The 22,601-nt window shown below is 46.2% G+C and overlaps 1 protein-coding gene across 2 annotated transcripts in view; it reads right to left on the bottom strand.

Annotated features, from left to right (window-relative positions):
• Window positions 1–22,601, bottom strand: part of ttc6 (tetratricopeptide repeat domain 6) — a 649,897-nt gene that overhangs the window by 443,450 nt on the left and 183,846 nt on the right. For both annotated transcript variants that reach the window (XM_086003340.1, XM_086003341.1), the window contains exon 7: window positions 10,727–10,886. In XM_086003340.1, the coding sequence (XP_085859466.1) occupies window positions 10,727–10,886 (160 nt within the window). The remainder of the gene's footprint in view (window positions 1–10,726; window positions 10,887–22,601) is intronic.

Raw genomic sequence — 22,601 nt, 5'->3', positions numbered from 1 at the left:
TTACCGCTGTATGCTAGGAATAATTTTTATATTGTCGATACTAAGACCCTGCTCCATGCAGACCTCTTTGCTTCCCTTTGGGACTCTTTAAATTCACGATCTGCCCCTGTCTATGTTGGTAAGGTAAAGTCCCATTCACGTTCTTTAGATGTACATACCCAGGGTAACTCACTTGGCAGATCATGCTGCTGTTAACGGTGACCTCTGGCAAGCCCTTACCCCTCCCTTAAGATCAGTCTCGAGTATCCAAGGTGGGGGCATCGACCTCCCTTCCCTCCAGTCCAGTTATTCCCACTGTGCAGTTGTTCTTGCATGGCATCAGAATGGATGTCCGTTACCTCCATGGGCTGCCGACACACAATTGGCTCCGGATCAGTCTGGGGAAGCTGCTCCCCTGTTAATGTTCAACCCTCGCATGCGGTGGCTATCATCTGATCTCCTGGTTTTCTGTGTTCCCCCATCCATGGCACCCAAAATTTTTGACCTCCTGCACTCACACCCAGTAGGAGGGCACTATTCAGCTGATGCAACTGTTCAGAAACTATGCAAATTTGCATGGTATCCCGATTGCATCACAGATGTCACTCATAGGGTGAATTGTTGTCTGCCCTGTTTAGAGCACAATCCAAGTGCCCACACTAATCGGGCACTGTTGCGCAGTCCCCCTCCTCCCGATGGGCCGTCGACCCACCTTCAAATTGATTTTATAGGGCCCCACGTAAAACAAACACCGCATTGACAGCAGCTCGCCTTTTATTGGGGGAAGTGATCTGCAGGTGGGGAGTGTCAATTCAAGTTGATAGTGATCAGGGATCACACTTTACCGCCCAAATTTTTACCAAATAACAACGGATAATGGGTATCTCGCATAAACTTCACATCTCCCATCACCCACAATCATCTGGAGTGGTGGAAAGAGGAAACCGAACTCTGAAAACTATGTTGAACAAATTTTGTGCAGTTCACCCCACCAAATGGTCCAGTATGTTGCCAATGTGTCTAATGGCTATTAGATCCACCCCGCATAGCACAACGGGTATCTCACCCTACCAGGCTATGACCGGGCGACTAATGCGAATGCCAGCCCATCTGTTAACCCCTTCAGCCACACCCTTAGTACAGGGAATTGCCAACCAAAAATGGTGGTAGAGAACATAGAACAAACTAACATGTTTGTAGCTACACAAACAGGCAAATCAATACTTCGACAAGAAGGTCTGACCATTTAAGCATCAAGTGGGAGATGTTGTAATGGTACTAAACTATGGGAAGAAGCAACATTGCTTCGAAACAAAGTGGAATGGCCCCTTCCCGATTACTGACAGGGCCAGTCCTTCAGTTTATCTGGTGCAATTCCCTGGGAAAAAGGGAAGGGCCAAGGTGACTAAATGGTACCATATCAATCAGTTGAAAACTGTGAAAGAATAAATATTGCATATTTTGCCTTACAGAACCTGTTAAGAATGATAATGAAACAGGTCGCACACTGCATCAGTCATCGAACCCTCCTGCTGGGGGTCATCATATTCATAAGACACTCGGACACCCCTCCAATCTCTATGAGCTGGGTGGAATACTACAATACCAATGGCGAGGGTATATCATGTCGAATTTTGAAGGAAATATGTGAAGTAAAATTCATATGCGAGGAATGTGTGGTACATCTACCGACGGTTACCACTTGGAAGCACCACCTTTTGGTTCCTGAAGGAAATGGAGTTCAGGTGCAACTACATTGCAGCACAGAGGGATACAACCCAGAGGCACCGGAAGGCAAAGCCTCGGGATGGTACCGGAAGGTATCCACAGCATTGGTTAAAACTGGACTGATGGGAATACCCTATGAAGAAAACTGGGACATTACGAACTATGATTTGAATTGGCTGTCCTTTTGGCCGAGGCATGAGGCTAAATACCAGTGGAAAGCCAAGTGGCAAGAAAATAATACGGGAAATAACCCACGATGCTGTGCGGGATGGTGTGTTAGTAGTGGAGGGGTAGTTGTAATAACACAAAAGAGAGAGGAGATCACAGTAAATAAAACCAGTAACAAGAAAGAAAACTGTCCCAAAATAACAGAAGGTCCCGATAATGGTTTGGTAATAACTCGAACCCATGAGAGCCTGTATAATGATGTTGGATATGAGATTGTCCCAGTGATATTTAATCTTTCAGCAGTCCAAATGCCAAAGGGCCTGTGCAACCACGCACATGAGCTATTTTACAGTTATCTGGTGAGACAAATAGTTAAGGATTTTGTAGAAAGAAATGCGGAAAAAGACAGTGACGAATCTTGGCCCCCAATTGATGGACAATGGTACGAACCAGTGGTAGGTGGAGAAAACGGTATGACTAAGTCAAGAAGGAAGCGAGGGTTAGGAGAATGGCTAGGAATAGGAGCCATGGCAGGCACAGCTGCATGGAAGAGAATAGACATAGGCCTAGAAATTCGGTGGGCTGCGCCACCAGTTAGCACCCAAAGAGGGCACTTAGTGGGTTTAGCGCCACTGGCCATGCCTCCCGCGAAATTTAGCGGGGCGCTAATGGCGGCATTAGCCTGTAGCGCTGCGCCACCACCGATGACGTCATCGGTGTGCGCAGCGCCCCGCTACCGCCCCGATCGCGATATTTGGTCACGCCCCCCGCTGTAACGCCGGTCGCAATTTGCGACTGGTTCAGGGGGGCCTACCTGCGGCGGTAGTGGCGCTAATTAAAGGGGAGGTGCGGGGCGGCCATTTTTTTTGCTGGCCGCCTGCCAGCACCTCCTCGCGCCGCCGTCCCCGGCCTCCTGAGCCCCCCCCCCGGGCAGTGCCGGCTGTGTCCCAAGAGCCCGGCAATTCTCCTCGGTGCCGGGCTCTTTTGCCGGCATTCGCGATCTCCGATCGCGCTGGTGCAGGCCCCTCCCCTTTAAGAAGGGGAGGAAGGCCTGCAGTACCACAGCGTACCGTGCCGCAGCATGTGGCGCTGCGGCATGGTGCGCTGCGATGTTCAGTTGCAGTGCCCCAAGAGGGAAGCGGGGTGCTTCAAGCAGCGCCCCGCTTCCATTTGGGGCGCTGAAACTGAATTTCCGGCTGGCGCTTGCGGCTCCATCCGGAGCGGTAATTCTGGCGCCCAGGCGAGCTTGGCGCCCCAAACAGGGCGCCACCGAATTTCTAGGCCATAGAATCAATGTGGGAACATGATGAGGCTATGAGGGGACAATTGAAGGGAATTTTAACCAAAATAAATAAGGGAGGTTCAGACCAAATTCAAGAATTGCAAGAAGCACTAAAAACAACCTTAGAAATGGTACACAATTTTCAAGAGATTCAGGACAAGGTTAATGAGGTAATCAAAGAATCTGCAGGAAGTAAGGACCAGTTTTCTAAGGGTATCACTTGTGCTATGTATAGGAGTTTCCTACTGGATCAGGTACAGAAGGGTCTGACAGACATCGAAAATAATCAGATACCCAACTTTGTGAATGACAAACATTTAAAGAAATGGTTTAACAAGACTGAACCATGGTGTACTGCTAGGAAACATGGGTTAGCTTACTATGCCAAATTACCATGCCCAGGTGGGGAGAATAATTATTATCTAGACCCCAACAGCATTCTCATACCAGTAGTCCTATGGTTGTCCCGATTGAACAAGATAAATAAGTGGGAAGTGTTCAAGGTCGAATCAATAGGATCTATGGAAGGGAAGGTACACAAACAGTATGCAGAATATCCACACTACTTGATTAAGCAGGGCATGACCTGGAAGGCCCCTAATTTGGATTGTTGCACTAAGAATAAAGGATCATGAATGTGTAGATGTGACAGTCTTGAGCCTGGGATACCAGCATGTGGGTTCACTGTAGATGAAGAATCACCTACTTGCACTATCCCAAGTACAAACATGGGGCAATAACCACACTCTGGTCAGTTATCTAAGCCAGGGACGTTATTGTGTGACCACCTCTGCTACCCAATATACCCACGGGCTAGACATCTGTCAGGTCAGACGGCCAACCTTCTGCTTAAGACCTCTTGAAATGACTAGAGTAGGAAATGCCCATTTGATTCCCGTAAGAACTCACAATATAACCCAAATACCAGTAAATATTACTATGCAGCAGGAGGCCCTAGAGGCAGTGGTAAAATTTGGACATCCAATTCCACCACTATCCCTCAGTTTAAAGTCTATCATTGAAAGAAGTAGTACCGCGCAGAAACATTTGGTTAAAATGCAGCAAGACAGTGCCCAAATTGAGAAAGCAATAAGCAAGTTAGGAGACCACAGGTGGTGGGAAGTAGCTTATAATGCCAGCCAGCATCCCTGGGTAAGAATGGTATCAGCAGCCCTAGTAATTGCTCAATGTCTGGTCTTAATAGTTCTAATTATAATGTCTTGTTATTTGAGATGCTTGACACGTCGATTGAACCATCGAACCAATAATTTAGAGTTGGCACGGTTGGTAGAGGTTCGTAAATGAGAGGTCGAAATAGAGTTTTCTCCCTCTCAAGGTGGGGACTGTTAGAAACTAGGGGTGCCTAAAAATGTATATGGCTACATGAATAATACTGGTTAAATGATAAGTTTCATTTTCCTGGAAAGCTTGCATTAGAATTTGAAATAGTCTTTGTAATCAGCTAGATTAGGTGAAACATAAACATTCCACACAGGGGCCCATAGGATGGCCCTGCCAGGCTAGTTATCTGTTGTTTGTGTTAGGGTTTTGACTTTGTTAATGTATCTTTAATTTAACCAGTGAAGGCCCAACCTATGTTTCTTCCATTATTATTAATAACCATATTATAATCTCCACAGATAGAATTTGGAGTTTGTTTAGCAGAACTGCTTGTGAAGATAATTAAAAGTTAATTAGGAAAAGACATAGAATGAAAGGAATTTGAGGAGGCTAAGGTATCCATCTTAGAATGGGCCATTTGCTAGATGAAGGTGAGATAGCGACTGGCTAATGTGCGACAGCTCTGGCTGGGGCCATGATTAAGAGGGACAGCCTTGTACTTGCTGGGTTAAGGAGGATAGAGCCAAAAGAGATAAGATGGATTCCAATGGAGGAACCTTCAAAATGTAAAAACAAGAAAGATAAATTGGATGAAGTAATGAGACCCTCTTTTGGGGAGGGCTTTCATCCAAGAACCAGGACAAAGAACTTGAGCTGTCATTGGTTGATGAAGTTTTAGAGGCACCTCTATAGGTTAAATGGTCTTGTCAATAACTTGGCCTCAGGCCCACCCCTAAAAAGAGATTAAAAAGTGACACCCCAAGGGCTTGCCCACAGACGGTGGAAGGGAGAGCCAAACAGAAGTTGCAAAGAGAAGTTGGGCTGGTCAAATGCTCTTTTGAGAGGATTCCCATGCTCACCATCAGAGGCTCCAGAGAGAAAGAGAGAGAGAGAGAGAGAGGCCAGAAGCCAGAGAACTGTTTACACATGCCAGCCGTCTGTCCGATCGGGTCCGGTACCAGCTGCTTGTCACGGTCGTATGTTTTTGCTGTATTACTAGTGTGTTATATTCTGTCCTAAACTCCGATTAAACACAATATACCCACCATATTGGTTTGCACTCGATCCTGTTTACCAGAGATACGTGAATCTCTACAAAGTGACACATTGACTATCAGAAGACAAACATAAAATGTTGACCCAATTTTCATTAATTGTAAAATGCACCATTGAAATAAAATCATGAAAAAATGATTGGCATAATATAATTGCAGAGACTGTAACAGCAAGAGTACTTTAAACATTTAGAACTTTCAATATTGACCAAGCAAATAGCCTATAACAATGTGGATTTATATATTTATTCCAAACAGCTGCGAATGATAATTTGTTAAATTTCAACTCACATATTAGAATTCTATAACTATCCAAAAAATTCACAAAATGACAGTGACAGTAATACTCAAAAAATACAGACTACACGTCTGTACGAATGTGAGTCCCAAGATCCCCTGAAGAGGGGGAAAAATTCGGTATCGCCCCATATGGGGTGCCATTATTGGCAGTGCGCAAAGTTTAGCGCCTGCCGCTAATTATCACCTCCGACAGCAAACTTGGCTTTTATCGCCACTGGAGGTGATTGGAGCGCTAAATCAGGCGCTTCACACCTGTCTTAAGGCGCTAAGGCCGAGGAGCGAGACGCTACCTCAGAGGCGGATGCAGCGCAGGTGCTGTCAGTTAGCGATTGAACACAGACACACTGGTGCCGGTCAGTTCTTAAAGGGGAGGGTCGATCTTGCTCTGCAGCCACACCCTGCTCATTGGAGCCTTGAATCTCGGCCTGGGCAGACCTGTGGCTAAATCTAGCAGCCAGACACTATAGAAAGGGCCAGGGAGCGAGCGCAGCGCTTCTGTGAGCAGGCCTCGGAGGCTCTGGTTCGCGGGGTGGAGCGCAGAAGATCCATTCTGTACGCAAAGAGTGGCAGGAGGCCTTTGCCATGCGAATATAGAAGAGTGTGAAGGGAGGTGGCTCAGAGAGTCTCCTCAAGCAGCATGGTGCCTAGGACCCATATCCAAAAAGTTCAACGACCTCACTCGGGTCGTCAGGGTGAGTGCCTTTTTTTCAAAACCTCCCCATCCCTCCATCTCAACCTCACTTTATGGCCAGAGGGTCTTGCAAGCCCCAATGCCCAACACTCATCCAACACCTATGGCCCTTTCATCAAACACACACACACATTCCACACTTTGCATACAGTAAGGGCTATTCAACTATGGGAGGCATTTCAGGCAAGACCATGGCTGCATACAGTAAGGGCTATTCAACTATGGCAGGCATTTCAGGCAAGACCATGGCTGCATACAGTAAGGGCTATTCAACTATGGCAGGCATTTCAGGCAAGACCATGGCTGCATACAGTAAGGGCTATTCAACTATGGCAGGCATTTCAGGCAAGACCATGGCTGCATACAGTAAGGACTATTCAACTATGGGAGGCATTTCAGGCAAGACCATGGCTGCATACAGTAAGGGCTATTCAACCATGGGAGGCATTTCAGGCAAGACCATGGCTGCATATTTACTCAGACGCCGTCCTTTTTCTTGCAGGCCAAACTGTCTCATAATAGGAGACAGCAGCAACGGACCGGTGGTGGGCGGCCTCAGCTGCAACCCCTCAGCGATCTTGAGGAGCACGTCCACAGGATTGTGGCAAGCCGGGTGATTGGTCCCATCGCCACTGGAGACGCCGACCCCATTCTGGACAGCAATGGTAAGGTCATCACCTTTTTGTCCTCTCTCCTTCCACTTGTTCCTCACAACACCAGCCTTTGACACTTTCAATCCAAATCACTAAATCACTGCACTCATGCCTCCCTTGCTGCCACCCTGTCCTCACGCTAAAGCCACTCTTGTACCTCCCTGCTTTCAGATGGTGATTCACCAGGTGAGGAGACAGGCCCTCAAGCTGCCAGTGGGAGTGAAGCTGAAGGCGAGGAGGAAGAGGAAGCCGGACCATCAGCGCCACCCTCTACCAAGGCAGCCCATGCCCACAGTGGGAACACGCCTTCCCTGGAGGGGAGCAGGGGGGAATGGTCTGATGAGGGTGAAGCTCCAGGACCCAGTGGGCTGCAGCAACGCGATGGGGGTAGGGAAGCTCAGGGGCCTTCTCCCCGGAGGGAGAGTATGGCTTCGAGTCCTGCTGCACTGGATGCAGAGGAGGAGCGGGTCCTCGCTGAAATGAGCGCCCAGGCGGAGCACAGGTACACTGAGCTCATGGCTGCAGTGGCAAGGGTGCCCGAATCGATTGAATCACTGGCAAGGAGTGTGGAGCACTTCGGTGTACCACAGGCGGCTGCCACGCAAATGCTTAGTGCTGCAATGCAGTCAGTGGCTGGTCTCATGCAGACGCAGATTGAGGCCACGCGAGCACTGACTGCTGCCACTCTCGCTGGATCGGGCACATTTTCCCAGGGCTCTCACCGCGCCGCAGCAGACCAGCAATCTCTGCTCCATCAGATTGCTCCGGATGCTGAAGTGCTGCCCCGTGGGAGTGCAAGTGTGTCGGTTGAGCAGGGAGTTGCTGTCCTCTCTCAAGATGACAGCATTCCTGCTGCCACCACTGGCACTTCTCCACTGCTGTTGCCACCACCTGTAGGACAAACTGCTGCCGCCCATGCAGAGTTGGTGCAGTCAGCAGCTGGGCCCTCCAGGCCCAGAGCTGGTCCAGGCCGTCCTTCAAGGGCATCTGCAGTCTCAGTTTGTGACAATCAGCAGCCTTCCCCCAGCCACTGGGGTCCCATTACGGAGGAGCTGCAGGGTAGGAAGGGGGGAATTTCGCAAGGGAAGCAGATCACACTCGAAGGGCAAAAAGTAGGAGGATTGGCAAAATGTTTTCATTGTTTTATTGAAGGCCGAGGTTCGTGGTCAAATTTTTGTAACTGTTTTGGACATTGTCTCCAGGTTGTGAGAGCCAGTTATGTTAATGACTGCTTTTTTTTGTGTTTCTTTCTATTAGTTTGTCATGCGGAAATGAGACACACAGAGTTTGTCAAATAAAGGAGTGTCTGTATTCAAAATGTACATGTTTGGTCTTTGCAATCATTGTTGCCTTGACCGGCTTAGGGGTTGCGGGATGGCTTCATTCGGGTTGTTTGAATGGCAGAAGCCATTTCCTCAGAGAGGGCCTAGAAGCGACTTGCTATGAGCCTTTGACGGACGGCCCTTCCACTTTGTACATTGTGTGCCTCCCTCCCGCCTTGGTGCTGCTGATGATCATCCTCCTCATCTTGCTCCTCCTCTTCCTCCTCCTCCTCTGCTGGTGCTCCAATGCCTGGTGGCATTGGCTGGGTCCTGAGGATTGCAAGGTTATGCAGCATGCAGCACACAACAACGAAGTGGGAGACTCGCTCAGGCGAGTACTGAAGGGCTCCTCCAGAATGGTCCAGATAGCGGAACCATTGCTTGAGCACGCCAATTGTGTGCTCAACGATGTTCCTGGTAGCTTGATGGCTCTCGTTGTATCGTAGCTCAGCAGGGGTGCTGGGCGTACGGAGCGGTGTCATCAGCCAGGTGCACAGATAAGCCAACCTCCTGGATGATGCGGTGCCTGGAAAAGGTCTGCCACAGAAGTCTGGCGCAGGATGAAGGCATCGTGGCTGCTGCCAGGAAAGTGGGCATTGACAGCGAGTATCAGCTGTCTGCGGTCACAGACCAACTGAATGTTTAAGGAATGGAAGCCCTTTCGGTTGCGGAAATCCTCGGCATTCTCTTGTGGCGCACGCAAAGCCACATGCGTGCAGTCAATGGTGCCCTGCACCATGGGGAAGCCCGCTATCATCGCAAAGCCCATTGCACGTTCTTGCTGCTTGTCCGGGGTCATGGGGAAAGAGATGTACTCTCGTCTCCTTTTAAAGAGGGCATTTGTTACCTGACGGATGCAGCAATGCACCACGAACTGGGAGATAGTGGCGATGTCCCCAGTAGCTGATTGAAATGAGCCGGTGGCTTAAAAGTTGAGAGCCACTGTTATCTTCACTGCCACCGACAGAGACGTCCTGCTCCTCAGTTGAGGCTGCAGATCTGGCTGAAGCAGGTGGCAGAGCTCAGTGACCACCTCCTTGCTGAAGCGCAGCCTTCGCAAACACTGCTCCTCAGACATATTAATGTAGGAGAACTGTTGGCAAAAAACCCTGGGAGGGTAAGGTCTCCTGTATAGAGGCCTGTTGGCCCTCCTCTGTCTGGCCATGATTGCCACTCTCTCTCTGCATCGCTGTGCCCTCCGAATGTGATGGAGAAGGACAACGTTCCCATCCATTGCAGCCCCCATAGTATCTAGGCAATCAAAGTTATGAAGGTCAAAAAGAAAGTACCTGCAAAGTTATGGTCAGAAGCCAAAATTACCTCAGACAGCGTTGACTCAATGCAGAAGTCTCTCTTTCTCTCTTTATCTCTCTCAAAATCTATCTCTCTCTCTCAGAATGAGTGGTGCAAAAATGGCTACCACACAAAATCCAGGAAGAGGCCCCCTTTAAATAGCGCCCCCCCAGCCCCACAGCGATTGGGAAGTGTTCCAGTCAACCTGTCGTTGGTTGCGCCAGATGGAAAGGAGGGGGGCGCTACTCAATTTCCAGTCCGGGGCATCACAAGGGCGTTGCACTCTCGAATTACGTCAAGATCTGTGTCCGCAGGAGATCGGGCGGTATTGTTTAGCGCCACCACAAAATGTCCGGTCAATTTCGCGAGAGGCTCAGATATCGCCACGCCCGGGCGCTAGTTGCTTTGCGTCCCACTTAGCACTCTCTTAAGGCGCTAACGGGAGGCGCTACCAACTGAATTTTTCCCCGAGAGTCTTACAGACAACAATGAGAAAAAGTGTTTGATGCATACAAAGAGAGCGGAAACTCCCAGTGCATGGAGACCCCGCACCTGGCTCTGCCCCTTGCCAGCATTTGCTTTGTAAAGGGTGGATGAAGGTTCTGCTCCCTACAAGGCAAATAGGAAATCCTTGGAAATGGCACAAACCCAGCACAAATGAGACGCCACTGTTTTTAAGGGGTTCTGCCAGTGTCTTGCCAAATAATGTAGACCAGTGAAATTCTGAGAAATTTTGATCCCATAATATTTAATTATTTATCATAAACTATAATACCTTTCAATAGATAACCTTCCATTTTGTGAACAAAACACTTACCTTCAGCAGAAGTTGTGGAAACAGCCAAAGCCTGTGATTAAGTGCAACAGTATTTTATCATGATAGTACAACAAAGATTGCTATTTTAATTGCTTACTGATTTTCCAAAGAGCATTGTTCTGGGTCTCTCCACGTAGTATTCTGCAATTCTTTGCCATTCAGACAGAGATTCTGGTGAAAGTGGTGGTAAAATTCTGACACCATCCTGTACATTTTCCTGAATCACTTCTGATATGGGAATTCCTTCATAAATAAGTCTGAAATTAGAAAACGATTAATCACAACTTTATAGCTCTAACATAAAAAGAAACATAAGTATGAAGACATGAACCACAACAGAGTACACAAATAACACTTTAATTAAAGCACAAGCGGGGATATATGGCTTCTATTGTAGCAATGCAAATTTACTAAAATACCTCTACTGTGATTTTGCTGTTTCACAGCTTAATAGGTTAATGCAGACTCTGTATTCATATTGAACTTTAGTGAATTTGAAATTTAGCTCCTACAAAGCTGAAGTCTGAAATATTAAAACTGCAATCCAAAACTTATAAAAAGAAATGATAGAACAAGGAAAGGTCACCCAGCCTATTCCTTCAACAGATCATATACAATTTGATGTCTCACGAACTCTTCCTTACTTATTTAATCTTCTGAAGAAAGTTAATAAACAGATGTCAAAAAGTAAGGGTCTGTCAAATTTCTCCCTAACCCACAAAGGCAATTGAGCAAAACTTCTAGAATATAATTACACTTTCCATTATTCAATACTAACCAGTTGGATTCTACTGATAACATCTCCATTGTCCAAGCAGCACAGAAACCACAATGTTCCCTACAGTATTTCATTGTCTGTGTATTTATTCTTACAACCTACAAACCCATTCTTAACTAACTCCTTTATAATCAATGTGGAATTCCTGGAATTATAGGAATAGCCTAAAATCTGTAGTGGAGAAATTGCTTGACAGCATTTTACAGGGTATTATCAATGTTCATCTCAAGAGTGTAGAAGCAGTGGGGAAGAAAGGAGAGGAGAGGAGGTTGAAGCAGAAGTCATAAATCATAAATCTGTGGGAATTCTAGCTAAATCATTTGATAAAATTCCATGTGAGTCTTAAAGGGAGTATTTATACTGCAGCCACCAGGCTGTCACTGGTAACATCAGCATTGATTCCAGCTATGTAGTACCTTGTTATACTATCAAGCTGACGAAAGGTCATCAACCTGAAACATTGGCCCAGAAATTCAGGTCTCCACAGGTGAGTACGCACGGGGTACTCACCCATAGGCCGAATGGAAGTGCCGGTTTTCTGCATGCACTGCGCATGCGTGGGAAACCGGCACTTCCGATCCTCTGAACGAAGGGGTTGAAAGGTCAAACGCACGCGCAGGAGAGGCTGCGCGTGCGCTTTGAACTTAGGTTTTTTTTTACAGGTTTTCCCGGGAGGGTAAGCCTGCAGGATTTACACATTTAAAAAGCAGGCGTAAGGCCTGCTTTTTGCAAGGTAAGTGGTCAATTAATTAAAATTAAAACATTTTTTCCACAGGTTTATTATTTTTAAATACTTTAAAGCAAGGTAAGTTTATTTTTAGCCCCGTTAGAATATAAAATTATTTTTTTCAAAAATCTAAATTATTGTTTAAAATAGTTATTTAATGTTATAGTTTATTTAAAACGTGTGATTAAAAAAAAAATGTATTTGAAGTGTAGCCAAGTGGGAAAATGCAGTGAATATTTAAGTCCACTAGATGGCGCGGTTCATTTTCCCCTTTAGAATTTGAAAAAAGGAGAAAAGGGTTATGGGTAAGGCCATGTGATGCCAAAGGAACCTCCCCTTTCTTCACAGCCTCCATTTTCTAGATCCAGCGTGGGGGGTGTGCTCTGAGGAGAGTTGGGGTGAATATGACTTTTGAAATGAACTTAGTCTGCGTAAAGTACAACTAAAACAGCATTTAGTGCAGCCAGACATAGTTTTAAAGTGATATTGTTTCCCAAATCACTCGATATCACGGGGATGCTTGTAGATTGTCCCACCATGTGCTGGTGTTAACCTTTGTTAAAATTGTTGTTGAGTCCTTGGGGCTACGTTTCGAACGAGTTTAATACTTTCTGTTTGCTTGTAAGAGGTGACAAGTGATAACGGGACATACGAATGTATGGTATGATATGTTTTGTTTTGTATAATGATTGTTAGTTAATTAACTGCCTTCACCTGTGGTTTGCCTCATGTTCTGTTTTGCAGCAAGCCACTACCGTATTTTGTCGACTGTGTTTTATGTATTTACAATTTCATCCTAAACCTAGACCCAAGTTATTAATACAGAATAAAAAACCCCAAAAACGAAAGTTCGTGTCCTGTGCTGCTCCATTTCGCCAGGCTACACATTTTGGTACCAGGAGTGGGGTCTGTTAGCTTGGAGTTTCTCAGGTTTGGGAAAGTTACATAAAATACGGCAGTGGGGGAAGAGCGGTGTGGTGCCAAGTGGACCTGGAGACGGACGGAGAGTGCTGCCTGGGGTTGCTAAGGAGGACCAGACCAGACAGACGGGATCCAGAGGGCGCCAGGACCAATCTGGGAGAGGACCCATCAAGGCACCGAGGAGGGACACCATTGGAGAAGAATCGTCACAGCGGCCATCCCATTCAGTGACTGTCAGGGACTTGTGAACTGAGTCAAAATGTTAGATCCTCCTGAGGAGGCGGGTGGAGCTCACAATTCGGATGGTGAGGACAATACCTCGAGTGTGGGTGAGGGCAACCAGATAGATCAACTCAAGGCACAGATTTCAGAGTTGAAAAAAAACCATGACCAAGCAATGGCAATTATTGCCACTCTAGGTAATGGGGCAACCAAGTCATATGTGTATGTACCCAGAGAGCGTCAGATCCAACCATTCAGTGGTGAGGTATCTAAAGATAGTCATTCAGTTGATGAGTTCATTGAAGAGGTTGAAAGTGTACTACGAGCTAGAGATCAGACTCCTGCAGAGCAGGTAGATTTCATTCGATCTTTGTTGAGGGGGGCAGCCCTACAGGAAATTAGGTTACGGTTGGGTGGAGAGTCTAAGCAGCCCAGTGACCTGTTCAGTTACCTAAGGGGGGCTTTCACCGAAAAACGCAGTGAGTCCCAGCTGTTAGAAACTTTCTATGGACGCAAGCAAGAAGAGGGTGAAGGTTTCCAAGAATACTCACATGCACTCTCTCAGATTATTAGAACTTTGGTAAAGCAATCACCTGATGCTGTGCCGGACACAAAACGGGTTGTCAGAAACAGATTTGTTGATGGTGTTAGAGATCCCTCACTCCGGAGAGAGTTGCGCAAGTTTGTACAAGACAACCCCCAGTCTACCCTGTTCGATGTACGTGAGGAAGCTGTCTTATGGTCCTTAGAAGACCAGCCCTGTAGCACTAAAGTTGCAAAGAGCAAGAATGTAGTGTGTGACAGTACGGGGAGGGATCTTCAGTGTTCTGCCATTGGGGTGCCAGGCAGCCAGGCTGTCACTTTACAGGATGTTCTTAAAGTGGTGGCGGAACAGGGTAAAGCTATCGGGGAACTAACAGAGGCAGTACGGGGTCTTGCTCTACAGAAGGAAAACACGGGTAATGACAAGGTTGGGAAACCTAGAGCCAAGCCAAAGTTCACTGATGAAGGTCAGCCTATTTGCTTTAAGTGCAACGGGGCGGGGCACATTGCCAAACAGTGTCCTCAGAAGCACGAGGTAGCAAACACATCCACCAATGCTGGCTGGGGTGCAGGAAAACTAACTCCCTCGATTGCCATGAGCCGGGCAATGCGAGGAAAACCTGCAGGCTCTCAGAACAGTACTGGTATTCGTGACAGATTTCTTGACCGTGCAGTAGGTAAATGTCCAGTAGTAGATCTCAAGATTGGGGGGGTTACTGCTAACTGTTTACTGGATACCGGGAGCCAAGTCAGCACTATTACTGAAGTTTTTTTCAGAGAGCACTTACTTGGGAGGGATGAGGATATGCTGCCTACAACCGGGTGGCTTAAGATCACTGCCGCCAACGGGTTGGACATTCCCTACTTGGGCTACCTTGAGTTAGACGTTGAAACTATGGGCATAACCTTACCCGAATGTGGTTTCCTGGTAGTCAAAGAGCATCAGCAGTCACAGCCTGCAGCACCAGGTCTTATTGGTATGAACATCATCAGCCGATGCAGACAACTAGTTCATGCTGAGTTTGACACTACTCTAGGGGGAAAGTTGGATTCAGATTGGAGGGAAGCATTTCAGCAAGTACAACAGTGTAACATCACTCCAAAGTCATCTTCTGTCCGTGTAGCTGGTAGGGGTGCTGTACATGTGCCTGCGTCTTCCATAGCTACAGTCTACGTAAAGGGACTTAAAACTCAGTCAGGTGGCAGCACTAAAATGCTGTTGGAGCCAGGTAACACACCATTGCCAGGTGGCCTGGTAGTTGTCCCCACTCTAGTTGAATCAAAGGGACATTTATTTCCAGTGCAGGTGGTAAATTTCTCTGAGGAGGATGTGTGGTTAAACCCCAGGACCAGGCTTGGTATTCCGACTCAGGCAGAGTGTGTAGACAAGGACTCCTGTGAGGTGCGATTTCAACGCATCTCCGCTGACACAGAGGAAGTAACTGTTGGCAGACAAGAAGGACAGATGACAGACAAAGACATTCAGTTGCTTTTGGACAAACTACACATAGGTGGCACACAGGGCCAACAAGCAGAGTTAGGTGCACTTTTAGCCAGGTATTCGGAAGTATTTGCTTTTAAGGATGAGGACCTAGGCTACACTGATAAAGTTGAGCATGAGATTAACTTGGTAGATGACGCACCAGTTACAGAGCCATACCGTCGTATCCCACCTACACTGTACAAAGAGGTGAGGGACCACATCACTAAGCTTTTAAGAAAGCGTGTCATCCAGGAGAGCAATAGTTCATACGCTTCACCCATAGTGGTAGTTCGTAAGACTGATGGAGACATACGACTATGTGTTGACTTTAGGAAACTAAACTCAAAAACCAGACGTGACGCATTTCCTTTGCCCCGCATTGACGAGAGTTTTGATGCCCTTCATGGTGCAAAGTTCTTCTCGACCATTGACCTTGCAAGTGGGTACCACCAGGTTGCTGTTCGTGAAAGTGACAGGCCTAAGACTGCTTTTACAACTCCTTTTGGCCTTTTTGAGTACCTCAGAATGCCTTTTGGTGTCTGTAATGGACCTGCGACTTTTCAACGACTTATGCAAGCGACTATGAGCGACTTAGTGTTCCACATCCTATTAGTGTATTTAGATGACATCCTTGTGTTCTCTCAGACCTTCCCGGACCATTTAGAGAGGCTTGAGACAGCTCTAAGACGACTGAAAGAGACAGGTTTGAAAGTAAAGCTTGAAAAGTGTCACTTCCTGCAGCAGGAAGTCAGGTTCCTTGGGCATCAAATTTCAGGGGAGGGTATAGGGACAGATCCAGAGAAAATTGCTGCCGTAAAGAAGTGGCCGGTCCCCAGTACAGTCAAAGATCTGAGGTCATTTCTTGGTTTCTGTAGTTATTACAGGAGGTTCATTGAGGATTTTTCTAAACGAGCTGGCCCTCTCCATGACGTAGTCAATGCATGCCTTAGGGAAGACAGCCCAGCAAAAGCAAAACGGTTGTTTGAAGGTTCATGGACAGCGGCGTGCCAAGCTGCTTTCGAACAGCTGAAAGAAAAGCTGATCAGTGCTCCAGTGTTAGGTTACGCAGATTTCACTCAGCCTTTTATTGTAGAGACGGATGCCAGTAACCTAGGATTAGGTGCCATCCTCCACCAGCAGCAGGGAGATAGGAAGAGAGTGATAGCATATGCCAGTAGGAGGCTCCGTAATGCTGAAAGAAATGACAGAAACTACAGCAGTATGAAACTAGAGTTCCTCGCCCTCAAATGGGCTGTTTCAAAGAAATTTCGAGGTTACCTTCTAGGTTCCAAGTTCACTGTCATAACAGATAACAACCCCCTGTGTCACCTTTCTACAGCTAAGTTAGGTGCTGTTGAGCAAAGATGGGTGGCTCAGTTAGCTGTTTTTGACTTTGACGTCAAGTACCGCCCAGGCCGCTGTAATGCAGCAGCAGATGCCCTCTCTAGGCAGCCGTTAGCAGGGGAGCCCGAGTCAGACAGTGGGGATGCGGACTATGATGGTTGTGTGGCCATATGTAATGTCACTCACAAGGGAACAGCTCTAGGACCAGACTTAGGGACAGCAGGAGTCAAGTGCTGTAAAGTCAGACAGATCCGTGTTTCGGACGCAGAAGAAAGTACTGAGCGTAGTGAGTTGCAGGGTAACACACCAACACTTCCCGGTTACTCTAAAGAGGAACTACGTAAGTTTCAGGACACAGACCCCACCCTCAGCGTGTTTAGGAAGTTTTGGGGTGAGCAGCGAAGGCCAACTTACAAGAAGAGGTCGCAGTTATCCAAGCTAGTATTATCCACGTTAAAGCAGTGGCCCCGTATTTGTGAGCAAGATGGTTTGTTGTACCGTGTAATCGAGGATGTCCATGTTGGTGAGTGTCACCAGCTACTACTGCCCTCTTGTTTGAAAGAAGTCGTGCTTGAAGGTGTGCATGATCGTATGGGCCATCAGGGAATAGAGCGCACACAGAACCTTTTGAGACAGAGATGTTTTTGGGTTGGGATGTATGGGGATGTGGAACAGTGGGTCAAGAAATGCGAGAGGTGTGTTTTGACAAAAATGCCCCACCCCAAGATACATGCCCCTATGAAATCATTTCTAGCCTCCCGGCCCCTTGAAGTAGTTGCTGTAGATTTCACCATGCTGGAACCGGCCTCCGATGGTCGTGAGAATGTGTTAGTGGTGACCGATGTTTTCACTAAATTCACACAAGCCTTCCCTACTCGGGACCAAAAGGCTGATACCACGGCAAAAGTCCTTCTCAAAGAGTGGTTCATGAAGTATGGGGTCCCAGAAAGATTGCATTCAGACAGAGGTCGAAATTTTGAGAGTGAAATCATTGCCGAGCTGTGTAAGCTTTATGGTGTAAAGAAAACCCGCACTACCCCACACCACCCAGAAGGAAATGCTCAATGTGAGAGATTCAACAGATCTTTACATGATCTTTTGCGTACACTGCCTCCAGAAAAGAAGCGCCGCTGGCCTGAGCACTTATCTGAGTTGGTGTATGCCTACAATGTAACACCCCATGCTACGACTGGCTACTCACCGTACTATCTGCTTTTCGGGGTTCATCCACACCTTCCTGTAGATGCTTTATTAGGTCAGGAGCAAGTGTTAGACAAGAAACATGAGTGGTTGGTTGTCCACCAAGAGCGTTTGAAGGAGGCACATGCAAGGGCAAGAGAGTACACTGAAAAGAAATCAGCTCAAAGAATTGAACTTAACAAAGACAAAGTGTACTGTCCAACCATTGAGGTGGGTCAGTTGGTATACTTACGACACAGGCCTTTGGGTAGGAACAAAATTCAGGATGCGTGGGGTCCTACTGTGTACAGAGTGGTGGAGGTACAGGGTACTACACATGCAGTTGAGCCTGTAGAGGGCGGTCCTTTAAAAAGGGTCCATAGAGTTAATCTTAGGCCATGTGTTACCCCTGTCCCTGAGCCTAGGCGGACGAGAACCAAGTCCCCTGTCACCGTACCCCCTGTCACTCTTTTGACAGAATCGTTGCCAGAGCCCTCTGATACTGAGTTTGTTGTGGTAGAGGAAGTCACCTATCCAGAGTTAACTCAGGAGGAAAAAGTAAACAATGATCCTGTTGGTAACGCCCAAGATGTACAGGAATCAGAGGCTGTTTCTGAGCCAGAGCATTCAGATCCTTCTGAGTGTGGGACTGAGGTTGGGACTAGACCCAAGTTATTAATACAGAATAAAAAACCCCAAAAACGAAAGTTCGTGTCCTGTGCTGCTCCATTTCGCCAGGCTACAGAAGGTTTACTGCTATTTTGGGGCCCGTAGTATTTATAAGTTTAGACAGGTCTTCCTGTCAATCTTATGAATGGGCTTTTCCCTCCTCCAATTGGCTGCCCATGGCTCACGTGATCCCAGGGGACGCATCGCACTAACTACGCCCCTGGGACATGCAAGCACAGCGCGCCGGCAGCTGGGCCAGGCCCTGGAGCAGAATTCCACGGGGCCCTACAGCTCAATGGCCGGCGTGCAAGGTAAGTGCAGGTCGGGGGCTTACACCCGCGGGAAGCCCCCGACCTGAATTTCTGGGCCGTAAACTCTGTTTCTCTCTTCACAGATGCTGCCTGACCTGCTGAGTGTCTCCAGCATTTTCTGTTTTTATTTGCTTCCTTCCTTGTTGGGCTGGAAACACCCTGATCAAAAAAGTTCTTCTGTATGCATTTCAGGAATTCCTTCCCCTCCTTGACTTTGCCACTGTTTTTTTCCCAGTCTGTATTAGAGACCCCATTATCAAGCTTCACATTTTTCTGAAATTTGCTTGCAGATATGCTCCTCCATACCCTTCCCACTATTTGGTGGACTATAGTATACACACAGCAGCATTAACAGCTCCTGCTCTGCTCCTTAACTCTAACCAAATAGATTCTGACTTTGAACCCTCTAGCACACCATCACTTTCCCGGGCTGTAACAGTAACTGATCAATGCTGCTACCCCATCCTTTTTTTCCTTCTCTATCCCTCCTGAATACATTGTACCCAGGAGTGTTAAGTTCACATTCCTGCATACAGAAGAACTTTTTTGATCAGGGTGTTTGAGCCACGTCTCTGTTATTGCCACTATATCATAACACCATATGGAAACTTGTGCCTGCAGTTCACCATCCTTATTTGGCACACTCCATTCATTTACGCATATGTACTTCAAACCCACCTTGGTCTGCTTTGCATTTCTCTTCCGTCTAATCTCTGCTCTTTCTATACTATTCTTTAATCAAATGCTGCTTGTCGCTCCCAGTCCTTGTTTTTCCTCTCTGATACTTCGTCCTAGTTCCCCTCCCCCTCCCTAATTAGTTAAACCTTCCCCAACAGCACTAGTTTAGCTCCCTGCGAGAACATTGGTCCCAGACAGTTTAGGTGCAACCCGTCCACCTAGAGGTATCAGCTGTGCACAGCGGTAGCACTCTCACATCTGAGTCAGAAGGTTGTGGGTTCAAACACAATCCACAGGCTTCAGCACAAAATTTAGGCAGATGCTCCAGTGCAGTACTGAGGGACTGTTGCACTGTCGGAGCATCTTTCAGATGAGACGTTCAACCGAGTCTCCATCTGCCCTCTCATGTGGAGGTCCCACTCCCATGGCACTATTTTGAAGAGGAGCAGGAAAGTTCTCCCTGGTGTCTTGGCCAATATTTATCCCTCAACCAGCACATAAAAACAGATTATCTGGTCATTATCACATTGTTGTCTGTGGGACCTTGCTGTACGCAAATTGGCTGCCGCGTTTCCTACATTACAAGAGTGACTACACTTCAAAAAAGTACTTCATTAGCTGTAAAGCTCCTTGGGATGTCTGGAGGTTGTGAAAGGCTCTATAGAAATGCAAGTCTTTCTTTCTTGTACAGGTCCCTCTTGCCCCATTTATAAATGCAAGGAAGCTTAATCATCAGCAAGTCAGGAGAAGGATATAGTTACTACTGCAGTTTTACCATCATCAGTGAGGTAGGGAAAGGGTACAATTGTTATTTTCTTAAACCCTGCATCACCATTTTAAAGAGCGAAATCATCTTCACTCGCAATATTCTTTTCTCCATTGAAAACAAGTTAAATTCCATGAATTTCAATTCATAACTTGTAGGTCACAGAGTCACCTGCATCTTTTGTATTTCGTGGTTATTGCCCATTTTTCCATAGAAATTATTTAGAAATGAGTTATATTTAAGTGCTGTGTTTAAAATTCAAGTAAATTCACACAGGTTTAAAATTCATCAAATGATATAGTTACTAAGACAAAAAGAAGTTTATATGTTAATGAGCCAGGCACTGAAGATGTGTTTACACAACTGGGGACAATAGTTAATTTGTTATCATGTGTCAAACTTCCTATGAAGTGAGTTCAAATCCCACCATGGCATTTTGAGAATTCAAATTCAGTTCAAAAAAAATTGGAAAGAAAATTCTGCTATCAGTAAAAGTGATCATGAAGCTGGCAGATTGCTGTTAAAAACCCCAACTGGTTCACTAAAGTTCTTTAGGGAAGGAAACCTGCTGTCCTTAGCAGGTCTGGGCTACATGTGACTGCACTCCCACACCAATGTGGTTCATTCTTAACTGCGCTCTGTAGTGCCTTAGCAAGCTTCTCGGTTGTATCAAACAACTGCTATAAAGAAGAAGGCACACCTCTTTCCCAGGGGTAACTGGGGATGAGCAATAAATGGCGGCCTTGCCAGCGACGCCCACATCCCGAGAATAAATAAAAGGCAAAAAGACAGCTCTCTCCCCCCACTTCCTGCAGTCAAAAATAACAAAAGAGGAGAGTTGGTGATTGTCTACTGAGATAACAGCAAGAAAGGCCGGGGTAATTTATTGTAGCACTAGTGCCAACCAAGCCCATGTAAGCTTTGGTCCATTTCAATGCTAAACAGGACAAAAAAGCAAGTGTGTTTAGCCCACTAACCTGGACAGGGATGTGTGGTTCATTATTTATCTTATTCTAAACAAAGGGTTTGAAGTTAAGTGAAGAAAATGAGTTTTGATTATAACTATCACTCTGCACATTCACTTGCTGTCTGTAAAATAACGAAAATATCTAAGGCAGACCTCACATTTGTAATGCCCTCCCTTTGGAAACTGGATACACAAAACCTCACACAATATTCCAAATATAAAATTACCAATGAGTTTATTTTGAACTAAAATAACCTGTTCCAACTTATAATCACGTGTCTCCAAGATGCATCTCACTAATAAATTTTGTTAATGCCAGCCTCATGGGGATTTAAAACATTCTGTGATCTACAATCACCCAAGTTTTTGCATTTCCATTTTGCTAATGAACACCAACCCATTGTCTGCTAATTTATGCAGATTTAACTGACACATCATCACCTTGAGGTCAACTATTCTCCCCCTCAGACTATTATGGATCAGTTCAATTCAGCACAACTCAATCACATGCATTTATCAATTCATTCTTATACACTTCAGTAAATTTTAATTTTATGCAGTTTGGTTTATTAGGTAGACTACCTGGGAGTTCTGCAGTATTTGTCTAGAGATGACAGAAAAGAATAGGGTTTTGCTGTCGATGTCTTTCTGTGTCTTCTTGCTCTTCCCTTTGGGGAACAGTGGGAAGTAGTGGAAGGATTCACAAGCTGATTAACAGTTTGACTGGTCGCGTTAACGCTCCTTCCATGGCCATAACCATCTTTTTTACCAGCCGATAGGGTGGTTAGTCCTATATGGCAGGAGGGTTTTATGGGCTCCCACAACCCATACCACACTGGATGCGAGTATCCCAATAATCATATTAGCAAAATTTCAAAATAGAACAAATCTACTACAACAACTACAACTTGTATTTATGCTAACTACAACAATACAATAGTCCAATTAAATATCTACAGTACTTTAGTAAACAATACATATTTGCATTAACAATGCCATCTGGTACAAATTTGGGTTTGCCACAGATACATAAGAACAATAAGAAATAGGAGCAGGAATAGGCCACTTGGCCCCTCGAGCCTGCTCCTCCATTCAATAAGATCATGGCTGATCTTGGGCTCAAAGCCACTTCCCTGCCCGCTCCCCATTCCTTCCGTTATGTGTCTAAGCATCTTATCGTATATGATAGTGTATCAATCATTACCCGCGGTGACCTGAACCAGATATTTGTGTCTTTCAAGCATATACTTCTTCAATCTCCACCAAAGATTTCCAAAAGGCCTTTGATAAGGTGCCACATAATAGACGAATCCTACGTTGCAACAGTGACTACACCTAAAATGTACTTAATTGGCTGTAAAACACTTTGGGACATCCAGTGGTC

The sequence above is a fragment of the Somniosus microcephalus genome, chromosome 12, assembly GCF_052327205.1.
Source record: "Somniosus microcephalus isolate GS21.2 chromosome 12, FLI_Smic_1.0, whole genome shotgun sequence".
NCBI classification, from domain to species: Eukaryota; Metazoa; Chordata; class Chondrichthyes; order Squaliformes; family Somniosidae; genus Somniosus; species Somniosus microcephalus.
This window is presented reverse-complemented; position numbering and strand designations above follow the sequence as displayed.